We start from the raw sequence: 20,408 nt of genomic DNA on the forward strand, positions 1-20,408 counted from the left end.
CCTCCCACACTTCTTCATCTAACCCTATCAGCATATCTTTCTATTCCTTTCTCCCTCGTGTTTATCTAGCTTCCCCTTAAATGCAACTCATTGCGTTTATAAAAAAAAAAAGTCTCCTCTTCTCCCCCTCTGGTTCTTTTGCCGATTATCTTCACTCCGTGTCCTCTGGTTACCGACCCTCCTGCCACTGGAATCAGTTTCTCCTTATTTACTCGATCAAAACCCTTCATGATTTTGAACACCTCGATTAAATTTCGCCTTAACATTCTCTGCTCTAAGAACAATCCCAGCTTCTCTAATCTCTCCACGTAATTGAAAACCCATCATAATTTTGAACACCTCTGAACCTTCTCTGCTTTAAGGAGAACAATCCCAGCTTCTCTGGCAGTATTTACCAGAATTTGGCTCCGGTTGAAGCGTGTGTTGTTGGATGATACAGAGTACTAGATAGTACAGGGTGTGTTGGACCCTGGAACTTCAGTTTGTTCGTTACAGCTCAGTGAGTGGTTTGAAGTTGTTTGAATTGTAAATAAAAGCCAATTACAGCGAGCCCATCTAAATGAACGCCTGGTAAATCAATACCCAGCTTAAACAAATAAAATGTTGCAACAAAATTCACTGCCTCGACAGTGAGTAGCCCACCCTCCCCGCAGCTGTGATGTTCTACCCCCTCTCTTAACCTGCCCCACACATCCTCTGGCCCCAGTGCTGTTAGAACATTGTAACTGAAACAAAATGCTGCTTTAATTCAATCAGAACTGCTTCAGTTTAATTTCTGCTGTTCGGTCAGCCCTGATAGACTAACAGCATGGAGTTCCGAGCTCGTGCCGTGCTGGGGGAGTCAGGGGCAGCAGCAGTTCAGGAGAGTCGAGGTATAGTAGCAGGTCCAGGGGCAGTAATTGGTCGGGATTGTCTGGGGAGCAGTAATTGGTTGGGGGTAGTGATTGGTTGGGAGAGTCGAGGGGCAGTGATTGGTCAGGAGAGTTGAGAAGCAGTGATTGGTTGGGAGAGTCAGGGGGCAGTGAGTGGTCGGGAGAGTTGGGAGGCAGCGATTGGTTGAGAGAGTCAGGGAACGTGATTGGTCAGGAGAATCAGGGGGCAGTGATTGGTCGGGAGAGTTGGGAGGCAGTGATTGGTTGGGGAGTCGGGGCAGTGATTGGTTGGGAGGGGGCAGTGATTGGTTGGGGGAGTCAGGAGGCAGTGAGTGGTCAGGAGAGTCAGGGAGGCAGTGATTGGTTGGGGGGCAGTGATTAGTCAGGGGAAGCAGTGATAGGTCGGGAGAGTCGGGGGAAGTGATTGGTCGGGGGAATCAGGAGGAAGCAGTGATTGGTTGGGAGAATCGGGGGAAGCAGTGATTGGTTGGGAGAGTGAGCCTGGAGAGAAATTGATGACACTACCATCATACCCAGGTCCCCTTCTGAGAATTCCTTTGACAATTCAATTCAATTCCACTGTCTGAGCCAAGGGACAGGGAAGAGGGATGAGCGTCGATGGGCCAAATGGTGTGGTCTTCTCCGCTTCTCTCCTGAAGGCCCTGACCGTTGCTGGTGTTGGTTCCCTGGGCAGCAGCAGCTCATTGGGGTCACATACACAAATCTTTGAAGGTGACAGGCCAAGTTGAGAAGGCTGTTAAAAAACATACGGGATGCTTGGCTTTGTAAATGGAAGGCATGCTAAACCGTTCGGCCCCGCTGGAGTATTGTGTCCAATCCTGGGCACCACACTTTAGGAAGGATGTGTGAGGGTGCAGAGGAGATTTACTAGAATGATACCAGGGATGAGGGCCTTCAATTACGTGGAGAGATTAGAGAAGCTGGGATTGTTCTCCTGAGAACAGAGAAGGTTAAGGCGAGATTTAATAGAGGTGTTCAAAGGGTTTTGATAGAGTAAATAAGGAGAAACTGTTTCCAGTGGCAGGAAGGTCGATAACCAGAGGACACAGATTTAAGGTAATTGGCAAAAGAACCAGGGGGGAGATGAGGATATTTTTTCTTACACCAAGTTGTTGTGCTCTGGAATGCGCTGCCTGAAAGGGCGGTGGAAGCAGATTCAATAGTAACTTTCAAAAGGGAATCGGATAAATACTTGAAAAGGAGAAATTCACAGGGCTGTGGGGAAAGAGCAGGGGGGAGTGGGACTAATTGGAGAGCTCTTACAAAGAGCCAGCACAGGCACGATGGGCTGAATGGCCTCCTGTGCTGCATTATTCTATGATTTTTCATTTAATTTAAATTGGATAACCAACAAGACGTGCTGGTAACTGTGGCTGGTTTCCCCTCGTCTCCCTAGCTCTCTCCCGATGTCCGTGTAGCTCTGGGCACCGTCGCACCGCTCGGCCGGCTGTGAATGAGGCGGGGGGCTCCCAGACATGGCGTCCTACAGCCCCGAATCGCTGATGACTCTGTGCACCAAGTACTGCCTGCGAAACCTGGAGGGAACCCTGTGTTACATGCAGGACAACGAGACGCTGAGACTCCACCCCGACGTCTTCCTTCCCAGTGAGATCTGTGACCGCCTCGTCAACATGTGAGTCCCAAGCGCAATATCGAGGTGGGGGTGGGGGGGAGAGGCGGAGTGACTGGACCGTTCAGGGGGTGACGTCAGGAAGCACCACTTCACGCAAAGGGTAGTGGAAATCTGGAACTCTACTGAGGGAGCGCTGCACTGTCAGAGGTGCCGTCTTTCAGATGAGACATTAAACTGAGGCCCCATCTGCTCTGATTTCTGATGAGTTCTGATGAAGGGTCCCAGACCTGAAACATTGACTCTGTTTCTCTCTCCACGGATGCTGCCTGGCCTGCTGAGTATTTCCGGCGTTTTCTGTTGTTATTTCAGATTTCCAGCATCCGCAGTATTTTGCTGTTGTCCCGTCTGCTCTCTCAGGTGGACGTAAAAGATTCCACGGCACCATTTCAAAGAAGAGCAGGGGGATTCTCCCCAGTGTCATGAGCCAATACTTATCCCTCAACCAAAATCACTAAGAAAACAGACTTTCTTGTCATTATCACATTGCTGTTTGTGGGAGCTTGCTGTGCGCAAATTGGCTGCTGCGTTTCGTACATTACAACAGTGACAAACAGCAATGTGATAATGACCAGGTCATCTGTTTTTTAGTGATGATGATTGTTGAGGGATAAATATTGGCCAGGACACCGGGGATAACTCACCTGCTCTTCTTCAAAATAGTGGCTGTGGGATCTTTTATATCCACCTGAGAGGGCAGATGGGGCCTCGGTTTAACATCTCATCCGAAAGACGGCACCTCCGACAGTGCAGCACTCCCTCAGGACTGCACTGAAGTGTCAGCCTGGATTATATGCTCAAATCTCTAGAGTGGGCGCTCGAACCCACTGAGAGGTAAGAGTGCTACCCACTGAGCCACAGCTAACATCCATGTGCCCTTTGTGATGGGGCCGGGGGCATTTAGGGAGGACGTGTGGGGTGGGTTACACACGGTGGATGGTTTGGAGCCGTCCCTCTCTCGACCTGCAGTGGGTGGCGGTCACAACTGTCAGTCTCAGTGACGGGAGAGGTAATGCGGCAGAGGGACAAACTTCGATACAGCGAGTGGCCTTTCTCATCCTAACAGAAGTCTTTAAAATTATGACGGCGTTTGATAGGGTAGACGTAGAGAAGATGTTTCCACTTGTGGGGGAGACCAGAACTAGGGGCCATAAATATAAGATAGTCACTAATAAATCCAATCGGGAATTCAGGAGAAACTTCTTTACCCAGAGAGTGGTGAGAATGTGGAACTCGCTACCACAGGGAGTGGTTGAGACGAATAGCAGAGATACATTTAAGGGGAAGCTAGATAAACACATGATAATCAAATTCACCAGAATGATACCAGGGCTTAGAGGGTTAAATTATGAGGACAGGTTGCATAAACTTGGCTTGTATATCCTTGAATTTAGAAGATTGAGAGGTGATCTGATCGAGGTATTTAACATTTTTAAAGACTTTGATAGGATAGATACGAAGAAACTATTTCCTCTGGTGGAGGGAGTCCGTAAAATTAGAGCTAGGCTGTTCTGGAGCAAAATCAGGAAGCACTTTTTCATACAGAGGGTAGTTGAAATCTGGAATATTTTGTTTTCGTGCTCTTCTGTCGCTCACCCCCCTCACAGTTCATTCTTTCCGCGGCTCTCCATCTGTGTCGGTTTAAAAAAAGGCTCACCCCTCCGCGTGTGCTCGATCTAGGTACATGGACCTAGTGAACACAGATAACAGCTTCCAGCCCCACGAGAGCTTCTTCAGCCTGTTCGCAGACCATCGGAGCACCCGACTGACTCACATCCACCTGAGGGGGATCCAGGAGGATATCGTGCAGGATCAGGACTTGGTGGCCTTTTCTAAGCAGGTACAAGCGATGTTACGTTTTTCAACGGCCTCCCCGTTATTTCTTTGTTATCACCCTCCTTCCCCAGCCGCTCACCTCCCAACAGAAAGGGCACCAGTTAGTTCGTCCTGTTGGTGCCTGTCGCTTGAACAACGCCTACCCTCTGTCGGATGACTGTGAGCTGAGAGAACCATTCGACGACGTGCTCCTGTCCTCGGAACAGGATAAACTGGGGGTGTTTTGTTTCACCGCTCGTAACTCTTCCCATCAGGAAGGTGCTGACTTCTCGCTGAGGGTACAGTTTCACCGCCCCAGTCACCCTCTCGTTGACGTGGATGTTATTCATGCGTGATGGCTGGGCAGTGAGTGTCGACAGGCTATTCAGCAATGGGAGGGGGAACTCACAGTGGAGCCCAATCCCATCCACACACCCTGATATTCCCAGTGCCTCCCTGGTTGAGATCAGCACAGACCAGGGATCGAACCGGGGACATTCCTGTTCAGTATCACACCGGGAAAGATATGCTCTCTTAAGGAATTGTGAGTAGGAAGATGAGTAGAGGCTGGGATTTGGACTCGAACGGTAGTGTAATGGTTATGGTACTGGACTAGCAACCCAGCCTGTTTCCTGTATCGCTCTATTCCTTTCTCCCTCGTGTATGCATCAGGCCTTCCCTTAAATACATCAATGCTCTCAGCTTCAACCACTCCATGTGGCAGCAAGTTCCACAATCTCACAAAAATTTCAGTGTACACCACTCCTGCTGCAGGTAAAATCACGTGGAACGCATAAAATATTCTGACATTTAAGACACGGCAACTATAAATACACTGGCAAATGGTTTTAATCAAGCTTTGCAACCAGCTCAAGGATATTTAAAAATAATTCATTCTGGGGATGTGGCTGTCACTGGCAAGGCCGTCATTTATTGCCCACCCCTAGTTGTCCTGAACTGAGTGGGTTGTGAGGTCACTTCAGAGGGCAGTTAAGAATCAACCACATTGGTGTGGAACTGGAGTCACGTATAGGCCCAGACCGGGTCAGGCAATGTTCCCGTTAAGCCGTGCGGCCACGCAGCAATCTGTAGGTCCTGCGCAGGCCACTCAACGGCGTCCTAATGGCAAAAGCCGCGCATGCGCAGTAATTTGAATGGGCCGCGCAGCCTCTTAAAGGGACCGCGCACCCAAAAAAAATTAGCGGGAGCATTGGGGCAAGGACGGCAGGTTTCTTTCTCTAAAGGACATTAGTGAGCCAGTTGGGTTTTTACGACAATCCGACAGCTTCATGGCCGCTTTTACTGATCCCAGCTTTTTATTCCCAGACATCCTTTTAAACAGAATTCAAATTCTCAAACTTCCCACGTTGGGATTTGAACTCGCGTTCTCTGGATTACTAGTCCAGGCCTCTGGATTACTAGTCCAGGCCTCTGGATTACTAGTCCAGGCCTCTGGATTACTAGTCCAGACCTCTGGATTACTAGTCCATTAATACAACCACTACACTACAGTAACATAGAAGATAGGAGCAGGAGTAGGCCATTCGGCACCTTGAGCCTGCTCCGCCATTCAATGCAATCATGGCTGATCATCCAAATTCAGTACCCTGTCCCTGCCTTCTCCCCATATCCCTTGATCCCCTTAGCCTTAAGTATCTTGTTTGGTGTTTGTAAGTTGAAAGGTCAGAGATCATAGTGTGTCTTGTTGCTTGGTAACTCGCTGCTCGTTGACTCTGTTTCCGCGGCGCCGACTAACTCAGCTTGCGTTCTTCAGGATCTGGTTGAGCTGCGCCTGGTGAACTGCGAGAAGCTCTCGGCCAAGAGCCTACAGACTCTGAATAACTTCCGCGGCACGCTGGTCTCCCTCAGCCTCTTTGGCTGCAAGAACATTTTTTACGAGGAGGAGAATCCTGGCGGTTGCGAGGGGGACAACGACAGCCTGGTGAACCCCACGCGGCAGGTCCTCGTCCGGGACTTCACCTTCGCCGGCTTCCACCGGCTGTGCTTCCTCAACCTGGGTCACCTGACCGACGGAGTCAACGTGGAGCGGCTCCTGCGGCCGCTGACCTCCCTGACCTCGCTCGACCTCTCCGGCATCCAGCTGAACGACGTCCAGTTCCTGCTGCAGTGGCAGAAGCGGCTGGGGTCACTGGTGCTGTACAACATGGATCTCTCCGAGGAGCACATCTGGGTCCTCCTGCAGCTCACTAACCTCAGGTAGGCGGGGGACATGCTTCCGGGTCAGGATCACGTGGCAGCTTGAGGTTCGGGATCTTAATTCCTCCTTCCCCACACCCACCCCCGTGTCACAACAACAACAACTTGTATTTACATAGCGCCTTTAACGTAGTAAAACGTCCCAAGGCGTTTCACAGGAGCGTTGTCAGACATAATTTGACACCGAGCCACATAGAAACATAGAAGATAGGAGCAGGAGTAGGCCATTCGGCCCTTCGATCCTGTTCCGCCATTCAATGCGATCATGGCTGATCATCCAAACTCAGTACCCTGTCCCTGCTTTCTCCCCATATCCCTTGATCCCCTTAGCCTTAAGAAATATATCTATCTCCTTCTTGAATATATTTAATGAATTGGCCTCAACTGCCTTCTGTGGTAGAGAATTCCACAGGTTCACCACTCTCTGGGTGAAGAAATTCCTCCTCATCTCAGTCCTAAATGGCTTACCCCTTATCCTTAGACTGTGACCCCTGGTTCTGGACTCCCCCGCCATCGGGAACAGCCTTCCTGCATCTAGTCTGTCCAGTCCTGTTAGAATTTTGTAAGTTTCAATGAGATCCCTCTCATTCTTCTAAACTCCAGCGAGTATAAGCCTAATCGACCCAATCTCTCCTCATTCCTGCCATCCCAGGTATCATAAGGAGATATTAGAACAGGTGACCAAAAGCTTGGTCAAAGAGGTAGGTTTTAAAGGAGGAGAGAGAGGCGGAGAGGTTTAGGGAGGGAATTCCAGAGCTCAGGGCCCAGGCAGCTGAAGGCACGGCCGCCAGTGGTGGAGCGATTAAAATCGGGGATGCGCAAGAGGCCAGAATTGGAGGAACGCAGAGATCTCAGAGGGTTGTAGGGCTGGAGGAGGTTACAGAGATAGGGAGGGGTTTGAAAACGAAGATGAGAATTTTAAAATTCAAGGCATTGTCGGACCAGGAGCCAACGTGGGTCAGCAAGCACCGGTGGTGATGGGTAAACGGGACTTGGTACGAGTTAGGATACAGAGGGGACAGCAGAGTTTTGGATGAGCTCAAGTTTACGGAGAGTGCAAGGAGGTTACAGAGATAGGGAGGGGTGAGGCCATAGAGGGAGTTGAAAATATAGATGAGAATTTTAAAATCAATGCCGTTGCCAGACTGGGAGCGGATGTAGGTCAGCGAGCACAGGGTTAATGGGTGAACAGGACTCGGTGTGAGTTCTCCCCCGATGACAATGGCACTGGAATTCCACAGGGATTCTGCTGATCTCCCGCCATAACCCCCTAGGAAAGTGACGGAGACCCAGTTTCACCGTGTTTCCTGGGAGCTTCCTCACACCCTTGTAAGGGGTTGTTAGAGGATGAGTGTAATTTACTCCTCAACATCATCGGGTTTACAACATAAATGTCAAATGTCCACAGATTTATTAAGCATACGTTTTAGAAAGAAAGACTTGCATTTCTATAGCACCTTTCATGACCTGAGGCTGTCCCAAATTTCCGACATTACAACAGTGAAGATAGATACTTTGTAATGTAAGGCAAAGTCTTTGCAATCCTCAGGCACCTCTCCCGCATCTAGCGAAGATTGGAAAATGATGGCAAGCCCTTCCGCTATCTCCTCCCCCAACTCCCTTCGCAACCTGGGATGCAAGCCATCTGGACCAGGCGACTTATCCACTCTAAGCATACCCAGCCTTTCTAGTCTCTTCTGCAGAACTTGTTATCGACTCATTAAAGCTCTCTAACTGGAATGTCTTTTAATGGGGTTTAGTGTCTAAACTGACCATTGATTTAAGGTCAGTCTTAATTCAACAGTTGCATCTAAATTGACTCAAACTTCCGGACTTAACGGGCAAAAGCTAAAGGTTGCTATTACAACAGCAACAACTTGCATTTATCTAGCGCCTTTAACATAGTAAAACATCCCAAGGTGCTTCACAGGAGCGTTATCAAAAAAAATTTGACACCAAGACACATAAGGAGAAATTAGGGCAGATGACCAAAAGTTTGGTCAAAGAGGTAGGTTTTAAGGAGCGTCTTAAAGGAGGAAAGAGAGGCGGAGCGGTTTAGGGAAGGAATTCCAGAGCTTAGGGCCTCGGCAACTGAAGACACGGCCGCCAGTGGTGGAGCGATTATAATCAGGGATACTCAAGGCCAGAATTAGAGGAGCGCAGAGATCCCGGAGGGTTGTGGGGCTGGAGGAGGGTACAGAAGTAGGATTACTACAATATCAAGAGAAACCAATAGCAGTATAACGTCAGCAGACTTCGAGACGGTCTGATTAACCCTTTTCTTACAGGGCACATCTTCTCTCTGCCCCTTACAAGGAAAAACGTCAAGTGAATTGAGATGCCCCGGCCTCCGTGGGGTGCACACGATGACCCCACCGGTAGGCCAGCAGCCTGGATCACTGAGGAGAGGAAACTCTAATTCAAGTTTGTGCAGATTGGCTGCCTGGCTCGGGGTCAATAGGAACATTATTGTGGTTGAGGGCCTTTCTTCATGTGTGAACTCACAGGCAGCGGGTGTGGGCAAGCCATTTATCAGGAATGATGATAGCATAGTGGTTATGTTACAAGACTAGTAATTCAGAGGCTTGGACTGATGATCCGGAGGCATGAGCTCAAATCCCACCATTCGTTAGACTCTCTCTTGTTGGAGAATGGTGATCGTGTAACTACTGGATTGTCGTAAAAACCCATCTCGTTCACTAATGTCCTTTAGGGAAGGAAATCTGCCGTCAATGCCTTGTCTGGTCTGGCTCCAGCCCACAGCAATGTGGTTGACTCTTAACTGCCCTCTGAAATGGCCTCGCAAGCCACACGATTGTCAAGAAGGCGGCTCACCACCATCGAGGGCAATTAGGGATGGGCAATAAATGCTGGCCTTGCCGGCGACGCCCACATCCCAGGAATTATTTTTTTTTTAAACTGATCCTGGGGCGAGGGCTTCACAGCCACTCTAGGCAAATTCAGCGAACTCAGCTCCGAGTAGAAATCGAAGCTGGGACCTCGCTGTTCTGTATGTTTTGGTTGGACACTGGGAGGTGGACCAAACCATGGCTGGGGTGGGTGGGGAGTAGGGGGAGAATAAACTAAATCTAAGGTCTTCGCCTTTACCTCAACCTACCTGCTGCTGAAACCCTCATTCATGCCTTTGTCACCTCTAGACTTGACTATTCCAATGCACTCCTGGCGGCCTCCCTAGTTCTACCCTCCATAAATTTGAAGTCATCCAAAACTCTGCCGCCCGTGTGCTAACTCGCACCAAGTCCTGCTCACTCATCACCCCTGTGCTCGCTGACCTATATTGGCTCCTGGTTAAGCAACGCCTCGATTTAAAAATTCTCATCCTTGTTTTCAGATCCACCCATGGCCTCACCCCCCTCCCTATCGCTGTAATCTCCTCCAGTCCTATAATCCCCCGAGACCTCGGCGCTCCGCCTATTCTGGCCTTTTGAACATTCCCAATTTTAAATGATCCACCATTGGCGGCCGCGCCCTCAGCTGCCCAGGTCCTAAGCTCTGGAATTCCCTCCCTAAATCTTTCTGCCTCTCTCTCCTCCTTTAAGACCCTCCTTAAAACCTACCTCTTTGACCAAGCTTTTTGTACATCTCCTTATGTGGCTCGGTGTCAATTTTTCTTTTAATAACACTCCTGTGAAGCGCCTTGGGACGTTTTACTACGTCAAATGCACTATATAAATATAATAAATTGTTGTTGTTGTATCTGAATACTCAAAAATCTTGCTGCACTCTTGCGCTATAAATATATATTAAAAAAACATTTTTCTTCCACAGACATTTGGACATTTCCCGCGACAGAACTTCCAGTTTTTACAAATTCAAGCTGACCCGGAAAGTCCTCACTGCCTTCGCGCAGAACCTTAAAAACCTCGTCTCATTGGACATCTCGGGTCACCTGATGCTGGATAACTCTGCAGTCTCAAGTCACGATGAGGCCCTGGGTCCTGCGAGGTAAGGCCTGAGGCTGAGGCCTAGCCAAAACATTAAGGGTCAAAGTACCTCTACGGTATTCGCTGCTCACGGTGCGGTCTCCTCTACATTGGGGAGACCAAACGCAGATTGGGTGACCCCTTTGCGGAACACCTCCGTTCAGTCCGCAAGCGTGACCCCCCCGAGCTTCTGGTCGCCTGTCACTGTAATTCTCCGCTCTACTCCCACTCTGACCTCGGCCTCTTACACTGTTCCAACAAAGCGCAACGTAAGCTCGAGGAACAGCACCTCATCTTTCGATTAGGCCCTTTACAGCCTTCTGGACTCAACATTGAGTTCAACAATTTCAAACCATTAACCTCGGCCCCAATTTTTTTCAGATGACAATTGTTGATGATTCTGCCATTCCCACTGACACCTCTTCTAGACCTATCTTTTGTTTCTTTACTTGTCCCATTACCATCTCCTTTTGCTTTGTACAATCATACCTTTTGTCTTTTAATCTCTCCTGCCTTCCACCCTATCACAGACCTTCCCTTTGGTTCTTTCCCTGCCCCTGCTTAAACCCTTCTATATCTGTCATGAGACAGGATCCCCTTGTCCGGAAGCCATGTTGAGATTCTCTAATACCCCTTCTCTACTCAAGGGCACTGCATGCAAAATGATGCTGAGTCACTATGATCATATTTTGCCCTGAGATACTGAATGGAGTTTGACACGGTTTGGAGAGGTTAGCACCTGTAAAGTTTTTTTTTTATTCATTCACTGGATGTGGGTGTCGCTGGCAAGGCCAGAATTTACTACCCATCCCTAATTGCTCTCGAGAAGGTGGTGGTGAGCCGCCACCTTGAATACAACTGCATTTCAGAGGGCAGTTAAGAGTCAACCACATTGCTGCGGGTCTGGAGTCACATATAGGCCCAGACCGGGTAAGGACGGCAGATATCCTTCCCTAAAGGGAAATTAGTGAGTCAGATGGGTTTTTACGACAATCCGGTAGTTTCATGGTCACCATTACTGATAATAGCTTTTTATTCCAGATTTATTTAATTCCCCAGCTGCCTTGGTGGGATTTGAACTCATGTCCCTGGATCATTAGTCCAGGCCTTTGGATTACTAGTCCAGTAACATAACCACTGTGCCACTGTACCCACAAGTGCAAGAGTTATGGTCAGTGGGTGAGGAGGAGTGGATGAGACCAGCTTCCTCCGAGCCAGTTGGAGGCTGCCAAACATAACTTGAAGTTCTGAGAGTTTGTGCATGCTCACTATCCCATAAGTGAAGGGTGGAAGTAAGAGGGTAGCAGCTCTAATGCCCTGGATCCTGGTGCTACTATAAGGCATTTGCGAGCAGAATGTTACAGGAAGTTTTGCCTTGGCACACATTCTGTTTATGCAGCTCTAGTGCTGTCAAAAGAGGCAGCTGTTTTACAGGACAAGGTCTGAACACTGCTCTCACAGGCTGGCTTAGGGAATATCTCCAAAAGGACCCAACAACTCATGCAATGAAAGTGATTAGAACTGGGACTAATCGAACCTATGCTCTCTGCAGCTGTCGCTCTTTGAAAACAGGTGTAATTAACGGTATAATTAAACTCTGAGGCCAATGAGCAAGTGACCACTTCATATTTGAAATAGTAACCAGGATAGAACAGGTAAATCTGGAATACTGCTTCAGGCTAAACTGTCAGTGAGTCAAGTAGAACAGGTTCAAACGAATGAAAGGTAAATTAGGGCTCATGTGAGGAAGCAGCGATCGACACGCGGAATTACCCATGGGTCGGGCAGTGCAGGCAAAGGCCTGAAATTAGTTGAATGCTGTGATGGGTACTCTAAGGCCTTGCTGAATGGATAAGCTGGTGACTCCATTCTCTCCCTTGTGATCTGGAAAGTATGGATCCAGCTGTAACCAGATCCTCAATCGCCTTGTACATTCTTGACTATTCCCCCCACACCCTTCAACCCCTGAAGGTTCTTTTGGAATCTCTGGGAAACTGAACAGTAGTTGGGGGCTTGATCTGTGTGGCAGCCGTGGCTCAGTGGGTAGCCCTCTCTCTTGCCTCTGCGTCAGAAGGTTGTGGGTTCAAGTCCCACTCCAGAGACTTGAGCACATAATTAGGGATAAAGGGTAGCTATTCAGAGTGGCAGAAGGTGGGTAGTGGTGTTCCACAAGCATCAGTGCTGGGACCACTGTTGTTCACAATTTATATTAACGATTTAGACATTGGAATCAAAAACACAATATCTAAATTTGAGGATGACACCAAATTGGGGGGGATAGTCAATACTGAGGAGGACTGCAACAAGTTACAGGAGGACATTAATAAACTTGCAGAATGGGCATATAATTGGCAAATGAAGTTCAACACAGATAAATGTGAGGTATTACATTTTGGTAGGAAGAATAGGGAGGTCACTTATTACTTGGAAGTTGCGAGTCTGGGTGGGGTAGAGGAGCAAAGGGATCTCGGAGTACAAATACACAAAACACTAAAAGTAGCGACACAGGTTAACAAGGCCATTAAAAAATCAAACCAAGCACTAGGGTTTATTTCTGGAGGGATAGAATTGTAAAGTAGTGAAGTTATGCTAAATGTGTATCGAACCTTGGTTAGACCACACTTGGAGTACTGCGTACAGTTCTGGTCGCCATGTTATAAAAAGGATATAGAGGCACTGGAGAGGATGCAGAGAAGATTTACAAGGATGATACCAGAAATGCGAGGGTATACCTATCAGGAAAGGATAAACAGGCTGGATTGAAAAGAGAAGGCTGAGTGGTGACCTAATAGATGTCTTTAAAATGATGAAAGGTTTTGATAGAGTAGACAGAGAGAGAGTGTTTCCACTTGTGGGGAAGAGCATAACTAAAGGCAGGGAAGAGCATAACTAAAGGCCATCAATATAAGATAGTCACCAAGAAATCAAATAGGGAATTCAGAAGGAACTTCTTTACTCAGGAGAGAGGTGAGAATGTGGAACTCGCTACCACAGGGAGTGGTTGAAGCGAATAGTATAGATGCATTTAAGGGGAGGCTGGACAAGCATATGAGGGAGAAGGGAATAGAGGGTTATGCTGATAGAGTTAGATGAGGAAAGACGGGAGGAGGCTCGAGTGGAGCATAAACGCCGGCATGGACTGGTTGGGCTGAATGGCCTGTTTCTGTGCCGTACATCCTATAACTTTTTCCAGTTCTGATGAAAGGTCATCGACCTGGAACATTAACTCTGTTTCTGTCTCCACAGATGCTGCCTGACATCCTGATTATTTCTAGCATTTTCTGTTTTTATTTCAGATTTCCAGCATCCGCAAGATATGATCAGTACCTTTCACTGATCATATTTTCTCAGGCCTGCTCTCAAATCTTTGACAAAACCATGTAGTTTGCATTTATTTCGCGCCTTATCAGGTCTTCGGAATGTTTCACAGCCAATGAATTGTTTTGAAGTGCAGTCACTGTTGTTAGGTGGGTAAGCCCAGCAGCCAATTTACGCACAGCAAGCTCCCACAAACAGCAATGAGATCAATGACCAGTCGATCAGCTTTTGGTGGTGTTGGTTTAGGGAGGAATGTTGGCCCAGGACACTGCCCTTCTTCGAATAGTGTCATGGGTCATGCACCTATACAGAAACTCCCGCGTTTGAGTCAAAGTCATGGTTTCAAGGCCACTCCAGGAGCTGAGTGCATAATCTAGGCTGACACGCTCGTCCAGTACTGAGGGAGAGCTCTATTGACAGAGGTGACACCCTTTGGATAAGAGGTTAAACCGAGGCCCCATCTGCCTGTTGTAGTCGTTCAGGTGGATGTTGAAGATCCCATGGCACTATTGGAAGAAGAGCAGGAGAGTTCTCCCAGTTTCCCAGCCTACATTCATCTTTTAATTGATAAAACCATTTAATCGGTCATCCATCTCTCCGTGGGACTTTAAAACAACAGCTTGCATTTATATAGCACCTTTAACATAGTAAAACGTCCCAAGGAACGTAATCGGACAAAAATTGACACCGAGCCAAAGAAGGAGATATTAGAACAGGTGGTCAAAGCGGTAGGTATTAAGGAGCGTCTTAAAGGAGGAGAGCGAGGCAGACAGGTTTAGGGAGGGAATTCCAGGGTTTAGGGCCTAGATGGCTGAAGGCACGACTGCCAATGGTGGGACACAAAGTATTTCATTGTATGTGAAGCGCCTTGAGATGTTTCTGAGAGATGTGATAAGACTGGACCAGTTACTGCACTAATTTGCCTCACTTGCTTTTTGTGTTCAGTAACGAGCCACAGAAGAGCAGCATTGAACCCTTCCGTGCACTGAAGAGGTCCTTTCAGTTCCTGGGACTGTTTGACACCACACTGTGTAATCTAACTCATATTCCTGCCTACAAGGTGAGTGAGGCTGGCTGTTCCTCATAGTTAGCCTTTATAAGATCATTTAAGACGTGCGTGCGTGCGTGTATGTATGTCCGTCCGTGCGTGTGTGTCTGCGTGCGTGTGTCTGTGCATGCGTGTGGGTGTGTGTGTGTATCCATGTGTGTGCGCGTGTGGGCATGCATGTCTGTGCGTGGGCATGCATGTGTTTGTGCTCTGCTGTAAATGCTTAGAGCTAGAAGAGGACAATAATAAGAATTTTAGAGCCTGTGTGCACGGTTTGGGTTTTCCAGTTAGTTGATCTGCAGACTGAGCTATCAATTCTGCTACTGTTGCTAGATAACTGGTGAAGCAAATGAGGATCAGATCCTGAACGCTATACAAGCTTACACTGAATATCGACCGGAGATTGCGTCACGCGCAATAAACCACCTCTTCGATATCGCGCGGATTGAACAATGTGACCAGCCATTGCGTGCTCTACAGGTAAGGTTCATAGATCAAGAACAAGGAAGAGTTCAATGAACTGGGGCAGGACCGTTTTAGAATGGAACTGAAGCGTGTTTCAATAGAGTGAATGTATAGAGATCACTGCTTCTTCCAGGAGAGGTGCTGAACCTTGGACTGGATCCACTTTGTGACATTTCCCTTTTCACCACCAGGGGCACTGTCTATTGTCATCCCTTCATGCAGTGCATTCAGAGTAGAATGACATTGCCCTACCCAAGTTGTTCTTTGTAGCTTTAGGGTCTCCACAGAATTCAAGCTGTTTTGTGCAAATAATGAGAACTTTGGCTTCTAAACATAACAATTTATATAAAACACCAGCTGGAGTATTGTGTCCAATTCAGGGCACCACACTTTAGGAAGGACGTGAAGGCTTTGGAGAGGGTGCAGAGGAGATTTACTAGAGTGGTTCCAGGGATGAGGGACTTCAGTTACGTGGAGAAGCTGGGGTTGTTTTCCTTGGAGCAGAGAAGGCTAAGAGGAGATCTGATGGAGGTGTTTAAAATCATGAAGGGTTTAGATAGAGTAAATAAAGAGAAACTGTTTCCAGTGGCTGAAGGGTCGATAACCAAAGGGCACAGATTTAAGGTGATTGGCAAAAGAACACAAGGAAAAACATTTTCATGCAACAAGTGGTTAGGATTTGGAATGCGCTGCCTGATAGGGTGGTGGAGGCAGATTCAATAGTAGCCTACAAAAGGGAATTGGATAAATACTTGAAGAAAAAATTGCAGGGATACGGGGAAAGAGTGGGGGAGTGGGACTAACTGGATTGCTCTTTGAAAGAGCCGGTGCTATACTAGTCTATGATTTCTTAGTTAGTTGCATCTTTAAGTGAGCCAACATTCCCTCTGGAGGGAGAAAGTTGGTGAGATGAATGAAAAAAAAATAACAACTTCAAACTTTCTCCTCCCCCTCCAGGAAACAAATTTACTAGAAAAAGATAAAGTGGACTCAGTTAGGAAACAGCCAGATGTTGTAATGGGTAGAAGGAAGAAGAAGAACCTGCATTTCTCCAGCGCCTTTCACAACCTCAGGGCGTCCCAAAGCGCTTTACAGCCAATGAAGTACTTTTTGAAGTGTGGTCATTGTTGTAATGTAGGAAACGCAGCAGCTAATTTGCGCACAGCAAGCTCCCAGAAACAGCGATGTGATAATGACCAGATAATCTGTTTTTAGTGATGTTGGTTGAGGGATAAATATTGGCCCCAGGACACTGGGGAGAACTACCCTACTCTTCTTCGAAATAGTGGCCGTGGGATCTTTTACGTCCACTTGAGAGAGCAGTCGAGGCCTCGGTTTAACGTCTCATCCGAAAGACGGGTGGTGCAATTAGTATTCGGGAAGGACAAGATCAAAACCTTCATCCAAACTGAACTTTGTGATTTTATTTTTACTGAGAATCCCAGGTTTGTGACAACACCAAGCTTGGAAAGAGGAAGGAAGGGACAGCAAGGCGAATCGGGATGTAGTGATTAGGTGACACAAAGCTTGGCTTTTAACATCCTGTGATTTGATTTAAATGGAGAAGTGGTTTCCACATGCCAAAGAATGTTGGCATGAAGATCTATGGGTTCATCTCAGAAAGAATGAAGCAAATAAAAGACAAAATATGTTGTGGAATTCCCTCCCTAAACCTCTCCGCCTCTCGCTCCTCCTTTAAGACTCTCCTTAAAATCTTCCTCTTTGACCAAGCTTTTGTCCTAATATCTCCTCACATATCCAATTTTGTTTTATAACGCTCTTGTGAAGCGCCTTGGGACGTTTTACTATGCTAAATAAATGCAACTTCTTGTTGTCGGATGTAGGAGGGAGAGAAGGCTGAGGAAGGTAAGGTGTTCCAGGAGCTTTGAAATCCAGGGACAGAATGAATTAGAGTCGGAGATACCAACGTAAGAAAAAGGGCAGGAAAAGACCAGCTGGTCCATCAAGCCTATCCTGTCGCAGCATGGTGAGACACACCAACTTCTCTTCTTAGGCAGTCCCTCGGAACCGAGGATGACTTGCTTCCACACTAAAAATGAGTTCTCAGGTGACTGACGAGTCCAATGCGGGACCTACAGTCTCTGTCACTGTTGGGGTTGTCCATGAGAGTCCTGACGTTCCAGGTCCCGAACTTCATTTTAAAGGGTGGAAGATGCCTGTGCGTGAATTCTTTTAACGTGGGGTGGCCGTTGCACACCAGCTACCACACGGGCTTGACAGAGCAAGGTCTTGGTCCAATGGCAAGGGGATCCAAGACGATTAGAGACCAGGCTCTGCTACATCGACCTAGCGCGCGTGTGCACACACACACACACACATACTCCTACTGTCCTCCTCCCTCCTTCCCGCAGGTCCTCTCTGCCTGGGTTTCATAGGCTATAACCCTGTATTAACAAAGGCGTTAAACATTAAAAGATGCAGCAAATGTTAAACTCAACCCTCAAAACACACCAACACCCCGCCACAGTGCAGCAATCTCCTGGGAGAGACACAGGATCAGAGAAAAAAAAACCTTAGGCCAATTTAGGAAAAAACTTTAGGATGCTCCTTTCCGACCCTCAGAGGTGATCAAACAAACTGCGGGAGACCACAGTGATAATGTGATGAGCGTGGATCTTGATACAGAGATGGTGATGGGATGTTTATTTGCAGAAAGGACTGTTTCGAGATGTGCTGACCACAGTGATACTGATAAAACAGAGAAGGAGACTGTTTGTTTTAAACATCCTTCCGTTTTCTTTGTTGCAGCTGGTGATCTCCGCACTGAAGTATCACAAATTTGACAAAAGTGTTCAGGTGACGGGTAGCGCGGCACTCTTCTACCTGACCGGCTCGGACTACCGGCACGAGCAGAGCATCAAACTCCGCCGGCAGGTCATTCAGGTGGTGCTGAATGGTATGGAGTCCTACCAGGAGGTGACGGTACGAATATACCTGTTCAACACACAAGTGTCTACCTTTAAACTGTGGGCTATTTGAGCAGTTAGTTTTTTAAAGGCCAGATATCACAGTTCTGTTCAAGATAAATACATTTACATGTTTAGTTTTTCCAATCACTGAAGATTTGTACAAGAAGATGTATACAGCAGATTGGTGGCTGCTGCGATACTCTGCTAGTGGGCACCCCTGCCCGCCCACCCCCCACCCACCACAAGCTCAAGCTGCATCCAGTATCCTCACCCACATCCCACCATCACCACTCTCTTGAGCGCCATCATAACGCAGCACCTTAATTTCAAAATCGGCATCTCCTCGCCTCTCACTGTCTCCGCTCCTCGCTGTTCACTCCCACCACTTCTCAGTATCATTCTCTCCGCTGCTCGCCCTTCACTCACTCCCCTCCTCTAACACTGGCCACCTCCTCCGTCCCTCCCCTCCTCGCCCCTCACTCCCTCCCCTCCTCACTCCCTCCCCTCCTCGCCCCTCACTCCCTCCCCTCCTCGCCCCTCACTCCAACCCTCCTCGCCCCTCACTCCCCTCCTCGCCCCTCACTCCCTCCTTGCCCTTCACTCACTCCCCTCCTCTAACACTGGCCAACTCCTCCCTCCCCTCCCCGCCCCTCACTCCCTCCCCTCCTCGCCCCTCACTCACTCCCCTCCTCTAACACTGGCCACTTCCTCCCTCTCACCCCTCACTCCCTCCCCTCCTCACCCTTCACTCCCTCCCCTCCTCGCCCCTCACTCCCTCCTCGCCCCTCACTCCCTCCTCGCCCCTCACTCCCTCCTCGCCCCTCACTCCCTCCTCGCCCCTCACTCCCTCCTCGCCCCTCACTCCCTCCCCACCCCTCACACTCCCTCCCCATCTCGCCCCTCGCTCCCTCCTCGCCCTTCACTCCCCTCCTCGCCCCACACTCCCTCCCCTCCTCACCCCTCACTCCCTCCCCTCCTCGCCCCTCACTCCCTCCCCTCCTCGCCCCTCACTCTCCCCTCCTCGCCCCTCACTCACTCCCCTCCTCGTCCCTCACTCACTCCCCTCCTCGTCCCTCACTCCCTCCCCTCCTCGCCCCTCCCTCCTCGCCCCTCACTCCCTCCTCGCCCCTCACTCCCTCCCCCTCCCTCCCCTCCTCACCCCTCACTCCCTCCCCTCCTCGCCCCTCACTCCCTCCCCTCCTCGCCCCTCACTCCCTCCCCTCCCCGCCCCTCACTCCCTCCCCCCCTCCCCACCCCTCACTCTCTCCCCTCCTCGCCCCTAACTCTCTCCCCTCACTCCCTCCCCTCCTCGCCCCTCACTCCCTCCCCTCCTCGCCCCTCACTCCCTCCCCTCCTCGCTCCTCGCCCCTCACTCCCTCCCCTCCTCGCTCCTCACTCACTCCACTCCTCACCCCTCACTTCCTCCCCTCCTCGCCCCTTCCCTCCTCGCCCCTCACTCCCTCCCCTCCTCGCCCCTCACCCATCACTCTCTCTGCTCCTGCCCCTCACTCCCTCCTCACCCCTCACTCCCTCCTCACCCCTCACTCTGTCCCCTCCTCACCCCTCACTCTGTCCCCTCACTCCCTCAGCCCCTCACTCCCCTCCTTGCCCCTCACACCCTCCCCTCTTCGCCCCTAACTCCCTCCCCTCCTCTCCCCTCACTCCCTCCGCTCCTCGTCCCTCACTCCCTCCCCTCCTCGTCCCTCACTCCCTCCCCTCCTCGTCCCTCACTCCCTCCCCTCCTCGCCCCTCACTCCCTCCCCTCCTCGCCCCGCACTCCCTCCCCTCCTCGCCCCTCACTCCCTCCAGTCCTCGCCCCTCACTCCCTCCCCTCCTCGCCCCTCACTCCCTCCCCTCCTCGCCCCTCACTCCCTCCCCTCCTCGCCCCTCACTCCCTCCTCTCCTCGCCCCTCACTCCCTCCTCTCCTCGCCCCTCACTCCCTCCCCTCCTCGCCCCTCACTCCCTCCCCTCCTCGCCCCTCACTCCCTCCCCTCCTCGCCCCTCACTCCCTCCCCTCCTCGCCCCTCACTCCCTCCCCTCCTCGCCCCTCACTCCCTCCCCTCCTCGCCCCTCACTCCCTCCCCTCCTCGCCCCTCACTCCCTCCCCTCCTCGCCCCTCACTCCCTCCCCTCCTCGCCCCTCACTCC

The 20,408-nt window shown here is 49.7% G+C and overlaps 1 protein-coding gene across 1 annotated transcript in view; it reads left to right on the forward strand.

Annotated features, from left to right (window-relative positions):
- Nucleotides 1–20,408, forward strand: part of zer1 (zyg-11 related, cell cycle regulator) — a 42,780-nt gene that overhangs the window by 1,757 nt on the left and 20,615 nt on the right. Inside the window, exons 2-8 of the mRNA XM_085965276.1 lie at nt 2,290–2,526; nt 4,204–4,363; nt 6,113–6,555; nt 10,345–10,521; nt 14,763–14,877; nt 15,199–15,345; nt 18,100–18,273. Of these exons, the coding sequence (XP_085821402.1) occupies nt 2,369–2,526; nt 4,204–4,363; nt 6,113–6,555; nt 10,345–10,521; nt 14,763–14,877; nt 15,199–15,345; nt 18,100–18,273 (1,374 nt within the window). The 5' untranslated portion in view covers nt 2,290–2,368. The remainder of the gene's footprint in view (nt 1–2,289; nt 2,527–4,203; nt 4,364–6,112; nt 6,556–10,344; nt 10,522–14,762; nt 14,878–15,198; nt 15,346–18,099; nt 18,274–20,408) is intronic.

Source organism: Somniosus microcephalus, chromosome 23 (assembly GCF_052327205.1).
Source record: "Somniosus microcephalus isolate GS21.2 chromosome 23, FLI_Smic_1.0, whole genome shotgun sequence".
Classification (NCBI taxonomy): domain Eukaryota; kingdom Metazoa; phylum Chordata; class Chondrichthyes; order Squaliformes; family Somniosidae; genus Somniosus; species Somniosus microcephalus.